This window comes from Oryctolagus cuniculus, chromosome 8, assembly GCF_051225735.1.
Source record: "Oryctolagus cuniculus isolate XC-2025 breed Fujian yellow rabbit chromosome 8, ASM5122573v1, whole genome shotgun sequence".
NCBI classification, from domain to species: Eukaryota; Metazoa; Chordata; class Mammalia; order Lagomorpha; family Leporidae; genus Oryctolagus; species Oryctolagus cuniculus.
In genome coordinates this window covers 119,515,651-119,533,290 of record NC_142874.1, presented here as the reverse complement: position 1 = coordinate 119,533,290, position 17,640 = coordinate 119,515,651, and the positions used below count along the sequence as shown (strand labels likewise).

Sequence of the window (17,640 nt, the reverse complement as noted above, 5' to 3'; positions counted from 1 at the left end):
CCGGGACAGAATCCAGTGCCCCGACCGGGACTAGAATCCGGTGTGCCGGCGCCACTAGGTGGAGGATTAGCCTAGTGAGCCGTGGCGCCAGCTTACAGAGTCCTCTTTCAAGCAGACTGGCAAGCATTTCCACATCCCCCACAATAAAAATGACATTATAGTCCTTTAAAAGAAAATCAAACACAGTCCTTGTAGTTCTTTCAGCTGAAAATGAGCCCAACAGATAAAAAGAATCAGAGGAGAAAACAAAATCTGCAGCTGTCATTTGCACATGTACTTTAAAAACTCCTAATTCTTTTTATAAGTTTTTAGATTTTTCAAAGAGATTCTTTTTAGAAGATTTATTTATTTACTTGAAAGCCAGAGTTAGAGAGGGAGAGAGAAACAGCGATCAATCCTCCATCTGCTGTCACTCCCCAGATGGTCACAATGGCTGGGGCTGGGCCAGGAGCCAGGAGCTTCCTCCAGGTCTCCCACATGGGCAGCAGGGTCTCAAACACTTGGGCCATCTGTTGTTGATGTTCCCAGGCCATTAGCAGGGAGCTGGATTGGAAGTGGAGCAGCCAGGACTCAAACTGGCCATACTGGTTCTCAGCATCACAGGTGGTGGCTTAACCTGCTATGACGCACTGACAGCCCCAGAGATTTATTTATTTGAAAAGCAGAGATACAAAGAGAGAAAGAGAGACAGAGAGTTCTTCCAACTGCTGGTTTGCTTCCGAAATGGTTGCAATGGCCAGGTCTGGGCCAGGCTGCAGCTAGGAGCCAGTAGCTTCTTCCATGTGGAAGAAGCTTCCATGCGAGTGCAGGGGCCCAAGCACTTGGGCCACCTTCCACTGCTTTCCCAGGCGCATTAGTAGGGAGCTGGATCAGAACTGGAGCACCTGGGACTAGAATCGGTGCCCAGGTGAGATGCTGGCACTGCAGACAGCAGCTTAACCCGCTACGCCACAATGCCGGCCCCCAAACTCCTAATTCTGTTTGTGTCCCCTAAAGCACAGATGACTTGGGGAAGCAGTCTAAGTACCGAGAGAGTGTCAGTAGCCACAAGCTATACTCGGAGCCCAGCCCTCCTCCCTCGGAGGAAGCAAACCCCTCCAGACCACCCGCATGGCTGTGCTTTCACACAGCCCCACACAGCCTCACCTTGGTGACCTTAGAGAAACACGCAGTTGTGATAACATTGACGGTTTTGGCATCATTCCTGGGGGAAAAGAATGAGTGTGTTGAAGTACACTCTACTATTATATCAAAGCACAGACAATTGCACAAAACATACAGTAAGTACTCCTGCCACCTCAGAACTCAACATTCTCGTATTTGACAAAGTCATGGGAGGGTGGGACTGTGGCTCCGCGGGTTAGGCCACTTCCATAATGGGGCCCCTGGCTCATGCCCTGCTCGCTCTGCGCTTCCACCCCAGCTTCCTGCTGACGCATGTGGGAAGGCAGCAGGCGACCGCTCAAGTGCTTTGGCCTCTGCTACTCATCTGGGAGACCAGGACGGAATCACGGGTGTTTGAGGAGTGAACCAGCAAATGGAAGACCGCTCTCGCTTTGTAAGTCTGCCTTTCAAATAAATAAATTGAAAAACAAAAACCTATGGATTGCTGAAACAGTTAAATGGAAGAGGAACATTTAATTAAATTTCAGTCCAGTCATTAAGATACAGTCCTTGAAGAATTTTTAACAACATGGGAACCTACTCAAAGTAAGTGGAGGGAAAAAATCCAAAGCAAAAAAGCTAGAATACAGCAAAAATTCCAATCACATTTGAAAATGCACGTTAGGGGGCCAGCGCTGTGGCACAGTGGGTAAAGCTGCCACCTGCAGTGCTGGCATCCCATATGGGCTGGGATGCTCAAGTTCTGGCTGCTCCACTTCTGATCAAGCTCCTTGCTATGGCCTGGGAAAGCAGTGGAAGACGGCCTTGCGCCCCTGTACCCTTGTGGGAAACCCAGAAGCAGCTGCAGGCTCCTGGGTTCAGATCGGCACAGCTCTGGCCATTGCGGCCAACTGGGGAGTGAACCAGTGATGGAAGAGCCCCCCCTCCCCCTTCTCTCTGTGTAACTCTGCCTTTCAAATACATAAATAAATCTTTTTTTTTTTTTTAAAGAAAATGTATATTAAAGAAAAGGCCAGAGGAAACACCAAACAATATTAACTGTGATTATCTCTGCACAGTGAAACTACCTAAAACTTAAAAAAACTTTTCTAGTTTCACCAAATTTTCTGCTACAATGAATATTTTATAGTTTAAAAAAAAGTGAGTAAGAGAAGACAGAGTTGGAGGCACTGTACCAATAAGCTATAGTATACAAAAACATTACTTTACACTTACATTTGTGTATGTGCTCTGTACTAATTACAAACTTAAAAGTCTACTTCTCAAGAAACAAATACATATAGATCTATAGACACACCAGATGTTCCTTCTATAGAGCTCGATCATCACATCCAAAGATATCTTGGCTGCTGTCGCATTGCTGTCTCTTAACATGGTGTACATGAAATTCTGCAAGACCTGAAGAAAAAGAGGAAAAGGAAGGATTTCATATACTGATGATACAATGCCTCAAACATGGAAAACAAAAGGGTACTTACTACTTACTATATTCACTTTATTGTTCTTGTGTTTTGCATTTATATTCTTGATGTCAGTCACAATATGTGTATATAAAGTCTGAGAAAAAGAAAAATATAACACACATTAAGTCTAGTCAACATTTCTAACCTTGCTAAAGAGGGAGAGGGAAATCTTCCATCCACTGGTTCTCTCCCCAAATGCCCACAACAGCCAGGGCCAGGTCAAGCTGAAGCCAAGAGCCGAGAACTCCCTCCCAGGATGCATTAGCAAAGCTGGATCAGAAGCAGAGGAGCCAGGACCCTTGCTCTCTGTTATGGCACTCTGATGAGATGCGAACATCCCCCAGTGGTGGCTTAACCTATTGGATCCACAAAACCCACACTTAAAATTATTACTAACTGGTCCATTAATGTAAAGCGTTAAGGATTCAAATGGCTCCATAAACACTACAAGTTGTATGTCCCCTCACGGAAGAATGAGTTGCAGGAGAAAATTCTTTTTGTTCCCTTTACCTTTCGTAGCAGCTTGTCGTGGCAACGCAGAAGTTCAAAGAAGAGCTCTAGTAAGCCTGATGGATCAATGAGATTCTTATTTCTCAGCAGGATCAAAGCTTTGCAAAATGTCTTAGGAAGGAGAACAAAAACATACTGTAAGTTAATGGTAAGGTGAGTAAGATGAGAAAACCAAGCCCACATATCCCAAAGAGCTTAATGATCTTCCGTGTCGGGACACTACTCCTGGCGTGAGAGCAGACGGTCTCTCAGCCCGCCTGGAACTTACACTGCACCACTGCTGAAAGGACTAAGAAGCTCCTCCTCGGCACGTGGTGACAATCGGAGCAGGGAATAACAATAATGCTCAAAAAGAAGTTAATAAAAAGTACTTTAAAAGGCAGGTACAAGTTCAAAAAAGAAAGGGAAAACATTTAAGTTCAATTTTTCCGGATTTTATATAGCACACACAAGAGAATATACACAGCTATTTTCTGAATATATACAGCTTCTTCTGCCAAGCAACACAATCTATTTCTATCCATGCAAGCAGGAAAAGTAGATGTGGAAAAACAGCAAATACACTAGGAAGAAAGCAAGCCCAGCAGGTGATAATTAAAAAGAGGGTCCGCCAGTGTGTTCTACATAATTCCTCTAAGAGCACTGCCAGCTGTACAGACTCAATCTCGTCTCCTAGCAAAGGAAATCTCTACTACTTTCCTTGAAAGGTGGAGTGGGAGGGAGAGCTGGAGATGAAGACAGAGAGAGGTCTTGTATCCACTGGTTTATTCCCTAAATGCAACAGTCAGGACTGGGCCCAGCCAAAGCAAAGACACTCAAATTCCATCCAAGTCTCCAACGTGAGTGGCAGGGGCTCAAGTACTTAAGCCATCACTTGCTGTCTCCTAAAGTGTGCATTGTCAGGAAGCTGGATGGGGGGCAGAGTAGCTGGGACTTGATCCAGGCACTCCAACATGGGATGTGGGTGTCCCAAGGGCATCTTAACCCACTACATCACAATGCTTTCCCCTATTTTTTCTCTTTAAGAAAAATCATCATATAGAACTACAAAAAAAAAACAAAACAAAACAAAAAAAAAAACAACATGCAAACATTTACTTATTTAACACTCACAGACCAGTTTGGCTGGGTACTGGCAGCCAATGTAAAACTTAAAGAAGATTCAATTACCTGGAAAGCCAGTTAAGTCTCTACACATAAGATTTCAAATCTGCACGAGCTATGAGGACTTCAAGAATTACCTAACATAGGTAAAAGCTTTCCAACTAATGGTTCCCATCTGAAGCCCCTTGGGCTGTGCTGCCAGGTTCTATGTCCCAGCTAAGTCAATCAGTTGAAAAGCTAGAGCCTATAACCTTGGCTTGCCTGGGATGGTAGTTTTCTTTTAGGCCTGATCAAAAAAATCCTAGAGCAGTTAAAAATAGTAAAATTACATAAAGTCCAGGAAAAAAACATAATAATCTTTGGACTTAAGATTTTAAAAGTTTTGGTATAGGATATGAATGTTTGTGATCATATAGTACTTACTGTAAATATGTTTGGAAAGCAGATTATTACATATGAAAGTGCCTTCGGCTGTGTTCTCTGGAAGCAGAGCCTGACTCATTACAAGTCATCTGTCTGGGGTGTGCTCACAGAAGGAAGTAAAGAAGCATGATAGAGGGGCTGGCACTGTGGCCCGGCGGGCTAAAGCTCTGGCCTACAGTGCCGGCATCCCATATTGTTAGCAAAGATAGGGGGGTGGGTTCTTATCTTTGGGTAAGAAAGAATTCAGAGGTGAGACAGAGAATAGTGGTAGGCAGGGTAGCAAGGTTTACTGGGATAGGACATAGGTCAGAACAGATGGGACAGAATCCAAGAGTGCCCAGTCACTCAGACTGGGGAAAGTAAGGCTACATGGTTAAACAGAGAGATTACATCTGGCAGGCCAGGCGGGCAGCTCACGAGAGGGCTGAGAGCTGAGCATGCAGTCTGTATTCAGACTGGGGTTTGTAAGGGAAAGGGGTCCAGTTCTTCCGACTGTTTCTCTTTCCCTTCCTCCTCCTCCTCCAGGACAAGGGGTTTGCTGAGTGTGAATTAGGTGAAATTCCTCCCAAAGGTTCCCTACTCAGTGCTATCAGACTGGGGGAGCCCACTTGGCACCGAGAAGAGGAGCCTCCCGTAGGGTGCCTGCCTTGGAGGAAGGATGTAGAGGTTTTATGCTCAATGTTATCAGGCCAGGTAACCCATCTGGTGTTGAGAGAGGATTCCTCTGGGGAGCTTTCCTTGGGAGAAGGCTGAGACCACCTGGAAAGTTATCGGTCTGGCAGGACTTTGAAGTGTAACACCCTGGGCTGCTTCTAAGGTGAGCTTCTGCAGAGGCTTTGTTTTCCTCGGGCCCTCTCCTACACACAAGCTAACTTCTAACTTCCTACCTAACAATATGGCACCAGTTCGAGTTCCAGCTGCTCCACTTCTGATCCAGCTCCTTGCTAACGCACCTGGGAAAGCAGCAGAGGATGACCCAAGTTCTTGGGCACCTGCACCCACATGGGAGATCTGGGAGAAGCTCCCGGCTCCTGGCTTCAGATCAGCTCAGCTCCAATTGTTGCTACCATTTAGGGAATGAAGCAGTGGATGGAAGATCTCTCTCTCTCTCTCTCTAACTCTTTCAAATAAATAAAATAAATCTTTAAAAAAAAAAAGAAGCATAGTAGGGCCAGTAAAGAAATGCTAAGTAAGAAGGTGTCCTTGGCTGGAGACTAGCTTTAGCATGATCACAATACAAAAAGTGAGACTTAACCTCACCTTAAGAGGCTGGGCTTTTTTATTTTGTAATATTTGGCCCAGAGGGCAACCTCCTACACTCTGGACTCCCATTTAGCCAAGGATAAGCTTCAGAGTAAGAGCAGCTAGCATCTACACAGGTGGGAGAAATGGGCACACCTGCCTGGAGATGGGCATCTCCCAGAAGCCAATGTCAACCACGCAGGTGACAATGTTTGGACGCTCAAGCTGGCTGCTTAATGGGTAAGTTTATTAAATTAAGCACTGTAAAAACTACAAGTTGTAATTAGGGCTCCTCAGGCACATTTGAATGAGTGGAGCCCTTATCAAAAGGTAGAGAAGAGTATCCCAGAGCGGGCACCATGCTGGAAGAACAGGGAGATCGCACAGGAGGGAGAGCCCAAGCCCAGGGAGGGAGGGAGCAGATCAGGCAGGGACTGCTAAGCCGGGATGTTATTGCAAGTACCAAGGAGAAGCCACAAAGGATATCAAAGAAGAGGGGGCCATTCTGGTTTACACTGAAAAAAACATTGAGCTTAGAGGCTGCTCTCATCTAAACACACACAGCACGAACACAGCACAATTTCCTGATTCCAACACCTGCTCTTACCATTCGGATATCTGGGTCCAAGACAGTATGATTGTAGGAGAGAAGATCTTTCAGCTCTTGAGGAAAATTGCAGAGATGCTCCGGGTAGCAGTGGCCAATCTGTAACAAAGCAAAGGCTCCCCAAGTTTCTCTCTCTCTCCCCCTTATATTTCACACAGGTATACGATGTTCTGCAAAATGAGAGTGAAAGGCAGATGGTTCTAAACCACCTTTTTAAAAAATTTTTGCTGCATGCTAATTTCTCCAATCCTTTCCATATCTTTTCTAGTCTTTTTTTAGAACTTGTTTTTATGACAAAATTATAAAGAAAAAATATTTAGAGGGTTTTTTTCAGGTTGTTTCTGGGAAAAGAGCAATAAGAATACTAAAAAATTTGCAAAGAGTTTTTTTTTAATTTAATAAATTTCTCACTCCAGAGTGGAACAGGGTTAACTATTATTGAAACAAATATTCTATAAATTGTTAACATCAGTTTTTATTTTATTTACAAATAAGTGTTAACATCAGTTTTTATTTTATTTATAAATTATCTTCTTGGGGTCAGCACTGTGGCACAGTGAGTTAAGCTGCCACCTATGATGCCAGCATCCCATGTGGGTGCTGGTTCAAGTCCCAGTTACTCTATTTCCAATCCAGCTCTCTGCTAATGTACCTGGGAAAGCAGCAAAAGATGACCCAAATGCTTGGTCCCCTGCACTCACGTAGGAGACCTGGATGGAGTTCCAGGCTCCTGATTTCAGCCTGGCCCAGTCCTGGCCATTACAGCCATTTGGAGAGTGAACTAGAGGATGGAGGATCTCTCTTTCTCTCTCTCTCCCTCTCTGTAACTCTGCCTTTCAAATAAATAAATCAATTCAAAACAAACAAACAAAAGAAATTATCTTCTTACCTGTGCCATAAACATCACCAGCTCTGCTAGTTCTTTGCTGGGTTTATTTGGTTGTAATTTGAAAATCTCCACATTGGATCTGTAGTGATTATACTGCTGTAGAAACTGTAGAAAAACAATTTTAATGTGTTACATTCTATTATGTGATTACCTTGGTACAGAATGAAATACTTTGTAATAGAAGTCTTTGAGAGTAGACTGGAGAAAGTGATGAGTTTTCAAAAACCTAAGCACATCCTGGATAATCTAAACATCCTTTCCTTACAATTATCACCAGAAGTTTACATGGTGTGCTATAAGGAACAGTAAAGCGAGAGTCACAAATTCTGGCTCTGTTCTGCCGTTTACTGTCTCTGTTTAAATGACTCCTACTATACCGTCTCTGTCGACACAGCACTCAAATCAGCAAAAAAATACAGGGCAGAAAATGCAAAGCCAATGTCAAGTGTATGAAGCTCTCCAGTCAAAATATCTCTCCTTTAAAAAGTTATCAATTAGGGCCGGCGATGTAGCATAGTAGGCTAAGCCTCTGCCTGAGGCACTGACATCCCACATGGGCGCTGGTTCACGTCCCAGCTGCTCAACTTTCCATCCGGCTCTCTGCTATGGCCCAGTAGAAGCAGTAGAAGATGGCCCAAGTGCTTGGGCCTCTGCATGCATGTGGGAGACCTGGAAGAAGCTCCTGGCTCCGGGATGGCCCAGCTATGGCTCATACAACCATTTGGGGAGTAGACCAGTAGAAGAAAGACCTTTCTGTCTCCCCTTCTCTCTGTAACTCTATCTCTAAAATAAATAAATAAAATCTTAAAAAAAAAAAAAAAAAAAGCACCAGTTAAGGGGCAAGCAATTGGTACAGCAGTTAAGATGCCACCTAGGATATCACATTCCAAGCAGCACATGTCAGTGTTCCTGGGTTCCGGTCCCAGCTCTGGTCCTGTTCCAGCTCCCTTTTTCTTTTTTTTTTAATTTCAAAGACAGTTATAGAAAGAGGTAGAGACAGAGAGAGAGGTCTTCCATTCCATCTGCTGGTTCACTCCCCAAATGGCTGTAACGGCTGGAGCTGAGCCAATCCAAAGTCGGGAGCCAGGAGCTTCTTCTGGGTCTCCCACGTCTGTGCAGGGGCCCAAGGATTTGAGCCATCTTCTACTGCTTTCCCAGGCCATAGCAGAGAGCTGGACTGGAAGTGGAGCAGCCATGACTTGAACCGCCACCCACATAAGATGCCAGCACTTCAGGCCAGGGCTTTAACCTGCTGCGCCACAGCACTGGCCCCATAGCTCCCTTCTAACGCACACCCTAGGAAGCAGCAGTATTTGGCTCATGTAATTGAGTCTGAGGCCTGGTGTTATGGTGCGACAAGTTAAACAGCCTCCTGTGATGCCGGCATCCCATATGGGTACCAGTTCGAGTCCTGGCTGCTCTGTTACTGATCCAACTCCCTGCTAATGCACCTGAGACAGCAGTAGAGGATGGTCCAAGTCCTTGGGTCCCTGAACTCATGTGGGAAACTGGGATGAAGCTCTGGCTCCTGGCTTCAGTCTGGCCCAGCCCTGGTTGTTGCAGTCATTTGGGGAATGAACCAGCAGAAGGAAGATCTCTCATTCTCTCTGTGCCTTTAAAACAAAGTGAAATAAAGCAGATTTGGAGAGAAAGATGTCGAAAATGAAAAAATCAAATCCAAAGTGCCTTTGAATCCTTCGGAAGGTAAATGACCAGAACAAGTTGCAGACATTTCCACACAGTGAGGCCTGGTTGGGTTCTGAGGGGAGGGTGTTGAGTGTAAAACACTCACAGCGAAGTGGAAGGGAGCGGGCATTTGAGTCAGGAGCCTGGGCTACTGTTCAAGGCCTTGGTGTGCACCTGCTACAGGCAGATACTAAGCAAAGACAAGCACCCTCTCCTACAGTCCACTGAGCCTACCGCTTTTCCAGCTCCCAGCTAATGTGCCTGGGAAAGCAGTGGAAGCACTTGGGCCCTTGCACTGACATGGGAGACCCAGAGGAAGCTCCTGGCCCCTAGCTTCTGATCATCCCAGCTTTGGCAGTTGCAGCCATTAGGGGAGTGAACCAGTGCATGGAAGACCTCCCTCTCTCTGCCTTTCAAATAAAAAAAAAATCTTTAAATTGAGATATAATTCACAAACCATAAAGTTTACCCTCTGAAAGTGGGTCCCACCACACTTTAACCAGGCTGGCCATCCCTGCTCTTTGACACAACAGGGTCTGTGTTTCCTATGCCCTCAGTCCAGAAGGCACCTGAACGGCTCAGCAGCCTCCAATTCAAAGTATTTCTACTTCGTTTTCATTTCTTCACAGTCATTACTACTATAACTCTACCCTCATTAGAGCCTAAGTTCAAGGGAAGAAGGCTCTCCTGTCTGTCTGTATTTATCACTGCAGCTGGTGCCCAGAATTTTATCAATACACAGTAGGTGCTGGATGTGTGGACTTGTATTAACATTTGTTAAATGAACCAAAGAGTTAGGTGTTATCACATGGAAATACGTACACAGGCTGTGATCAACCCATCCTGGCTACACAACTGGTCAACAACAGAACTAGGATCCAACGTTAGTTATGACACCAATGCTCTTACATACAGAACTCTCAACTATTACTTTGTCAATGGACATACAGTACTGTCCACATCTCAGAGTTTCACTTATATTGCTTAAATTTCTTGTGCCTGCTCTGTACTTTCTATTTCCACTGCCTTGATCTTTGTTGGTGACCTAAACCACTGGGATCCCTATTTGTTAAAAAGCATTCATGTAAGTACTCATGTGTGAAAATTTGGGGGAGGAGAGACTTGAAAAAGGCCATCAAAAGATAAGTAATTGAATTAGCCATTGAACAAATCACTATCTAGCGAGAAAGAAGTTCAAACAAGCAACTGCGGCAAACGCAGTAGAGACACGTGTTTAATACCTGTCAAGACAAATGGGGGTCTGCAAGAAACACCTCTTGGGTTAACATATCCACACCACCCCTTTCATTCTGTGCCTTCCCGGCTCCGACGCCCTTCGTGTTCACAATTTACAATGAGGACAGTATACAAACGCCACCACGAACTGGGCCTAATCTCATGTTTCAGCCTCATCTTCTCCCAAAGCAAAAATCCGACATCCAGGTCATCCTAGCTTCCAGCGAGTATGAACCCTGCGTTAACTGGGTACACCAGACTCAGCTCCTCGGCCGAAAACCCTTCACTCCCGCCCCAGGACACAGAGCGGGCCCTCTGGGAAACGGACGGCGCTGGAAGCATCCTCACTCTCGGCTCCTCTCGTTCACCGACTGATTCCAGCGGCAGGTGTCTGAGAACGGGAGCCTGACAACCTGCACGGAAGCTGGACACGGGGGCGGGCCACCAAGGCCAAAGGAGGCTTTTAAGTGTTTCCGCGGCAGCGACGGAGCAGGCGGAAATCCGAAGCGGCAGCACATTCCCAAGAGGTGGGGAACGAATCCCTTTCCCCATCCCTTCTCTCCTCCGGACCGAAAAGGAGGACAGGCGGAGAGCCAGGACCCCAGCTCCAGCCCCGCTGCCCCGGCGGCATCCCAGTCATCCCACCCAGCCTCCAGCGTGTGCCGCGCCGCACTCCCACCTCCTCGATGTAGGCCGGCGGGTCCCGCTTGATAAGATTCTGTAACTGCGGGAGGTTGCTGGGCAGCTTGTTGTTGTTTCTGCTGGACATGCTGGCTGCAGATCGGATCCGCGCAGAGAAGTTCTAAGGAAACACGCGGCCGCCAGCCCCCGGCCGGACCCAGCTGCGGCTCGGGCTCCTACTTCCGGGTGTAACCGGAAACGGCACGTGGGATGCTCGGAGGGCGGAGCCCCCTTGGCTCGGAAAACGAACCACACTACGGAAGCCTTAGAGCATCAAACTTACTGGCGCTGGCGAAACGCCCTGAATGCATTGTACTAGATTCTATCCTTGTGACCACCGCTCCTAGCCAGTGCTTCTGAAACGATCCGAGGTGTAAAGGTGTTTTTGCGTACATTAGCTCATTTCATCATTCCGACACTCCTACGAAACAAATCAATAATAATTTATTTTTAATCACACAGCCTGAAGTTGAATGCTGGGGAGAAAAAAGTATATAATACCAAGTATCCCATTTTAGGAAGAGGGTGGAGAGTAATAAGCGTGCAATTTAGCTTTTCAGTATGGGGTTTTTTTTTTTTTAAGATTTATTTGTTTATATGAAAGAGTTACACACAGAGAGAAGGAGAGGCAGAGAGAGAGAGAGAGAGGTCTTCCACCAGCTGATTCACTTCCCAGTTGGCCACAACGCCAGAGCTTCTTCCGGGTTTCCCACGTAGGGGCAGGGGCCCAAGGACTTGGGTCATGTTCTACCGCTTTCCCAGGCCATAGCAGAGAGTTGGATCTGAAGTGGAGTGCCGGGACTCGAACCAGCATCCATATGGGATGCCGGCACTGCTGGCAGTGGCTTTACCTGCTAAGCCACAGCGTCTGCCCTTAGTATGGTTTTTAAGTGTTTTTATCTTGCTTTTCATTGTTTCAACTCAGTGTGACCTAGACAAGGGAAAAGTGTTTTTTGGATATGTGATCAGGATTATGGGTTAAAATGCAAATTAATCTGTAATCAACCAGTTAGAACTTTTCTAAACACTCCACAGCCAGAATTTTTAAACCTGGTCATTCAAAAAGGCAAGTAACTTACTCCAATACGTGGTATCTAAATAAATGTGTGTTGGTTGAATGGATGAAATAGGTTGATGCTAATGCAAAAATACACTGCCATCTGCCTCTGCCTAGCACTTTACTTGTGGTCACTCATCTAATATCAGGAAAATCCTATAAAATATGCCTTATTGTCATCTCCATTTTACAGATGTGGACACAGCCTCAGGAGGCTGACTACGCAAGTCCGTAGCTACTGAGGGTTGCAATCAGGCAGTATTGATCATAACCACACGAGGAAGAAAAAAGTCACTTGATAATTGTCGGGTGGTAGGTGGTCTGTCAAAAAGAGTTGGACTCTGGTGCTCTCCTGCTTATGCTGGGAAGCGTGGTGAGCATCCAGCATGCCAGGCAAAATCCTGTGGTCTAGTGCTTCCGGGGCACTTGCAGGTGGAATTCAAAATCTAATAAATCTGTAGCAGGCTGTTTTTTAAGTTGATGATTTTTTTAAAAATAATTTTTTCTTTTCTCCTCAATGCCTGGCCCATGGATTGTTTTTTAAAGAGTTACAGAGAGAGGTAGAGACAGACAGGGAGAGAAAGATCTTCCATCCCCTAGTTCACTCCCCAGATGGCCGCAGTGGCTGCAGCTGAGCTAATCCAAAGCCAGGAGCTAGGAGCTTCTTCCGGGTTTCCCACATAGGTGCAGGAACTCAAGGACTTTAGCCATCCTCTGCTGCTTTCCCAGGTGCATTAGCAGGGATCTGGATTGGAAGCAGAGCAACCGCAGCTTGAACTGGCGCCATATGGGTTGCCAGCGCTGGAGACTGGGGTATTAACCAGCTGTGCCACAGCACCGGCCCCAAGTTGATAATTCTTTTTTTTTTTTTTTTAATTTTTTGACAGGCAGGGTGGACAGTGAGAGAGAGAGACAGAGAGAAAGGTCTTCCTTTTTCCATTGGTTCACCCTCCAATGGCCACTATGGCCAGTGCACTGGCCAGGAGCCAGGTGCTTCTCCTGGTCTCCCATGCGGGTGCAGGACTCAAGCACTTGGGCCATCCTCCACTGCACTCCTGGGCCACAGCAGAGAGCTGGACTGGAAGAGGGGCAACCGGGACAGAATCCGGTGCCCCGACCGGGACTAGAACCCGGTGTGCCGGCACTGTAGGTGGAGGATTAGCCTATTGAGCCGAGGCACCGGCCTCCAAGTTGATAATTCTTAATGGCCCACGGATGATGTCATGAATATCATTTAAAATGATAAAGAGTTTTCTGATATAACAGAGTCCTGGCAGCAGCACAGTGGCTTTAATCCTTCGGAAAATCAGAACGTTTCACTGTTATGTTGGAGAAAAGGTTTCCCACCCCTGATAAGCAATTTCATGGAATGTCAACTTCGGTCAAGGCCGTGCGTAAGAGTAACAGAATGATTACCCAAACCAGAAAGATATGCAATCACATTCGAGCACAAACAAATTCAAGGCTTTTCTATGAGTCACCATGAAAATGATTATTTTATTTATTGATCAGGTACTTGTGAAGTTGCTAATAAATTCATGGGTAGGGATTTAGCCTACCAGCTAAGATACCTCTCTCTCATGCTGAAGTGCCTGGGTTCCATACCTGTGTCCAGTTCTTATGTCCAGATTCCTGCTACTGTCTTCTGGGCGGCAGTAGCCGATGGCTCAAGGAGTTGGGTCCCTGCCACTAGCATGGGAAACCTGAACTGAGTCCCTGGCTCCTGACTTTGACCTGGCCCAACCCCGAGGAGTTTAGGGTATTTGGAGAGTGAACCAGCAGATAAGAGCTAAAGCTTAAAAAAAAGTGAATGTAAGCAATAAATTTTTAAAAAACCCACTCATAAAGGCCAGCATTGTGCCACAGCAGATTAAACTGCTGCCTGCCTGCAATGCCGGCATCCCATATGGGCATCATTTCGAGTCCCGGCTGCTCCACTTCTTTTTTTTTTTTTTTTTTTTAAGATTTATTTTATTTATTGGAAAGACAGAGTTACAGAGAGAGGGGGAGAGAGAGAGAGAGAGACAGGTCTTCCATCCGCTGGTTCATTCCCCAGATGGCTGCAACAGCCGGAGCTGTGCCGATCTGAAGTTGTGCATCAGCCAGGAGCTTCTTCCGGGTCTCCCATGTGGGTTCAGGGGCCCAAGGACTTGGGCCATCTTCTACTGCTTTCCCAGGCCATAGCAGAGAGCTGGATTGGAAGAGGAGCAGCCGGGACTCATACCAGCACCCATATGGGATGCCGGTACTTCAGGCCAGGGCGTTAACCTGTGGGAGCACCAGCACCATTTTTTTTTTTTTTTAAGATTTATTTTACCGGCTGCTCCACTTCTGATCTACTCTCTGCTAATGTGCCTGGGATAGCAGTTGAAGATGGCCCAAGTCTTTAGGCCCCTGCACTCACATGGAAGACATGGAAGAAGCTCCTGCTCCTGGCTTTGGCCTGGCCCAGCCCCAGCCATTGTGGCCATTTGGGGAGTGAACCAGCAGGGAAAGATCTCACTTTCTCTCTATCTTGCCTCCTTTCTCTGTAACTCTGTCTTTTGAATAAACTAAAGAAATATTTTTTAAAAGTCCACTCATAGATTTAACTTTTAAGACATGTTTTATTAGTTTGTATGAGGAAAATAAGCATTCTTAAAATACATTGACATTATTTAATATAATTCCTGTCTCAATTATAAGTTTATGTACTATGAATACTTATCTTGAGTCTTCAAAATGTGATTTATGAAACAAACATTCAGGCCATGTCACAAGCTTTTATGTGGCACAACCTATATGTCAAGCACTGGCTAGGTGCTGTGAATACAAAAATAAACAAGGGCATGGGTGTTTGTCCTTGGGAAATTCACACACTAATAAGGGAGACATTTAAAATGATAGCGTGTTCTTATAACAGAGCCCTGGAAGCAGCAGCAGAGTGGCTGCAATCCTTGGGAAAATCAGAACATTTCACAGTTTTGTTGAAGAAACCAAAAAAACCCTGGCGTGCTCACCTGCCATGCAGCAAGCCAGTCACTGCCACTGGAGCAGTAGAGGAAAGTAGGAGTTTACTTTGCAAGGCACAGAGTAAGGAGCCAGGCAGCTCTGACTGCATTCCTGGAATCCCCAGGGGACTAGGGGTGGTGAATCTTTTTTTTTTTTTTTATAGATATATTTATTTATTTGAAAGACAGAGTTACAGAGAGGCAGAGGCAGAAAGAGAGAGGTCTTCCATCTGCTGGTTCACTTCCCAAATGGCCACAATGGTTGGAACTGGGCTGATCCAAAGCCAGGAGCCAGGAGCTTCTTCCCTGGTCTCCTGTGCAGGTGCAGGGGACCAAGCACTCTTGGGCCAACTTCCACTGCCTTCCCAGGCCATAGCAGAGAGCTGGATCAGAAGTGGAGCAGATGGGACTCGAACCGGCGCCCATTTGGGAATGCTGGCACTGCAGGAGGTGCCTTTACCCACTATGCTGCAGCGCTGGCCGCAGGGTGGTGAATCTTATAAAGCTGAGGTTGAGCAGTGCATGACCAGTTTTGGTGCAGGTTTCTGGTCGGTCCACAGTGCTGGTGGCCTTCCTTGGATTGGTCAGCAATAGCAGGCCTGGGTGTTCTTCTGAAAATGCTGTGATGACAAAAGTGGGCTGCAGCCCATCTTGGGTCTATGGGTAGATGGGTTATGAGTTTGATCAGGGCCTGGAGTTCCTATGAACTTCTAAACTACGGTCTAGTGTGACAATTGAATTCTCAGTATTGTGACCTGCACTCTTACCGGGCCAGCCGGACCTTGTCCTACTCCGTTAATTTAGTGCATTAATCATTAGTAAAGAATTGTGATCATCAAAGCGAACACAGGAACTGTAGGAGAAGGGAGGGGCCTGGGGCCTGGGAAAACCTGCATCGAAGGCCTTAGGGACAAGGCTCCACCTCAGTTCTGGTACCACTTGATTGGAATCTTGAAAGATGAGGTGTTTCCTAGGGGAGGGAAAGGAGAACCTTCCATGTGAAGAGCCCACAGAAAGGCTCTGGGGCTTGAACAGCTCTGGAACATTTAAGGAATAGCCAGCAGTTGGTGTGACCAAAGGTTAGGAAGGGCGCGTGCCGCGCGGAGGTGAGGAAGTGAGGTGGAAGGTTGCGTAGCCCTGGAACCAAAAGCCTTTGCATGTCCTTGTAAGGCGGACAGTGTACTATAGTCAGTTCATTTTACACCCAAAAAGCCCTGAAGCAGGATTCTTTTTTAATTAAAAGTTTTTATTTGTGAGGGAGACAGACAGATAGACAGAGCTCCAGTCCATCGGTTTAGACCCTACATGTCCCCAACAGCTGGGAACCCAGCTGGGCTGAAGTCCAGAGCAGAAATGCAATCCAGGTCTCCCACATGGGTAGCAGGGACCAAACCACTTGAGCCATCACCTGTGTCTTTCAGGGTGTGCCTTAGCAGGAAGCTGGAGTTGGGAGCCAGAGCTGGGTGTCCTGCCCAGGTACTCAGATATGGGATGTGGGCATCCTAACTGGTATCTTAACAGCCAGGCCAAACACTGGCTATTGCTTTGTTGATAGCTCAGAAAACAGAGACCAAGAGTGACTAAGAATATGTACTTTTAAAAATGTTCAGGGGTCGGCGCTTTGGTGCTATAGGTTAATCCTCCGCCTGTGGTGCCGGCATCCCGTATAGGCACGCACCAGTTCTAGTCCCGGCTGCTCCTCTTCTGATCCAGCTCTCTGCTGTGGCCTGTGAAAGCAGTAGAAGATGGCCCAGGTGCTTAGGCCCCTCCACCCGTGTGGGAGACTTGGAGAGAAATCCTGGCTCTTGGCTTTGGATCAGCTCCGTTCTGGCTGTTGCAGCCATTTGGGAAGTGAACCAGGGTGTAGAAGACCTTTCTCTCTGTCTCTCCCTCTCACTGTCTGTAACGCTACCTCTCAAATAAATAAATAAAATATTTTTTTAAATGTTCAGTAATTTGGCTATACAAGTATTATGTCTAATATGATGTCCATTGTACATATATTTACTGTATGTATGTTAATATATATAATGTATCTTAGCCAACTCAACGATGCAGACGAAGCAAAAATTGTTCCCGTACCCATCTTGAGTTCTTGGCTGGGGCTCTGTAATGAAAGATGGATTAGCTAGAGAAAAGCATACAGCCGGCGCCGCGGCTCACTGGGCTAATCCTCCGCCTTGCGGCGCCGGCACACCGGGTTCTAGTCCCGGTCGGGGCGCCGGATTCTGTCCCGGTTGTCCCTCTTCCAGGCCAGCCCTCTGCTGTGGCCAGGGAGTGCAGTGGAGGATGGCCCAGGTGCTTGGGCCCTGCACCCCATGGGAGACCAGGAAAAGCACCTGGCTCCTGGCTCCTGCCATCGGATCAGCGCGGTGCGCCGGCCGCAGCGCGCCGGCCGCGGCGGCCATTGGAGGGTGAACCAACGGCAAAGGAAGACCTTTCTCTCTGTCTCTCTCTCTCACTGTCCACTCTGCCTGTCAAAAAAAAAAAAAAAAAAAAAAAAAAAAGAGAAAAGCATACAAACATTTAATGTAAGTTTTACCTGAGCTGGGAGCCTCACAAGGTAGAAATGAAGAACCAAAGAACCACTTTGAGCCAGATGTTTATGAATTTAAGCAGGACAAAGC

General features: G+C 46.5%; 1 protein-coding gene across 2 annotated transcripts in view; it reads right to left on the bottom strand.

Annotated features, from left to right (window-relative positions):
- SDAD1 (SDA1 domain containing 1) overlaps positions 1 to 11,183 on the bottom strand; it is a 31,417-nt gene extending 20,234 nt beyond the window's left edge. The window contains exons 1-7 of one of the 2 annotated variants that reach the window (XM_002717107.6): positions 10,965 to 11,183; positions 7,364 to 7,468; positions 6,475 to 6,573; positions 3,099 to 3,209; positions 2,611 to 2,682; positions 2,423 to 2,523; positions 1,147 to 1,204 (exon numbers count right to left, since the gene is read on the bottom strand). In XM_002717107.6, coding sequence (XP_002717153.2) covers positions 1,147 to 1,204; positions 2,423 to 2,523; positions 2,611 to 2,682; positions 3,099 to 3,209; positions 6,475 to 6,573; positions 7,364 to 7,468; positions 10,965 to 11,054 — 636 coding nt within the window. In that variant the 5' untranslated portion in view covers positions 11,055 to 11,183. Of the gene's footprint in view, positions 1 to 1,146; positions 1,205 to 2,422; positions 2,524 to 2,610; positions 2,683 to 3,098; positions 3,210 to 6,474; positions 6,645 to 7,363; positions 7,469 to 10,964 lie in introns of both variants that reach the window. The other variant, XM_051819679.3, reaches the window with a different exon arrangement.
- Positions 11,184 to 17,640: the final 6,457 nt, after the last annotated feature.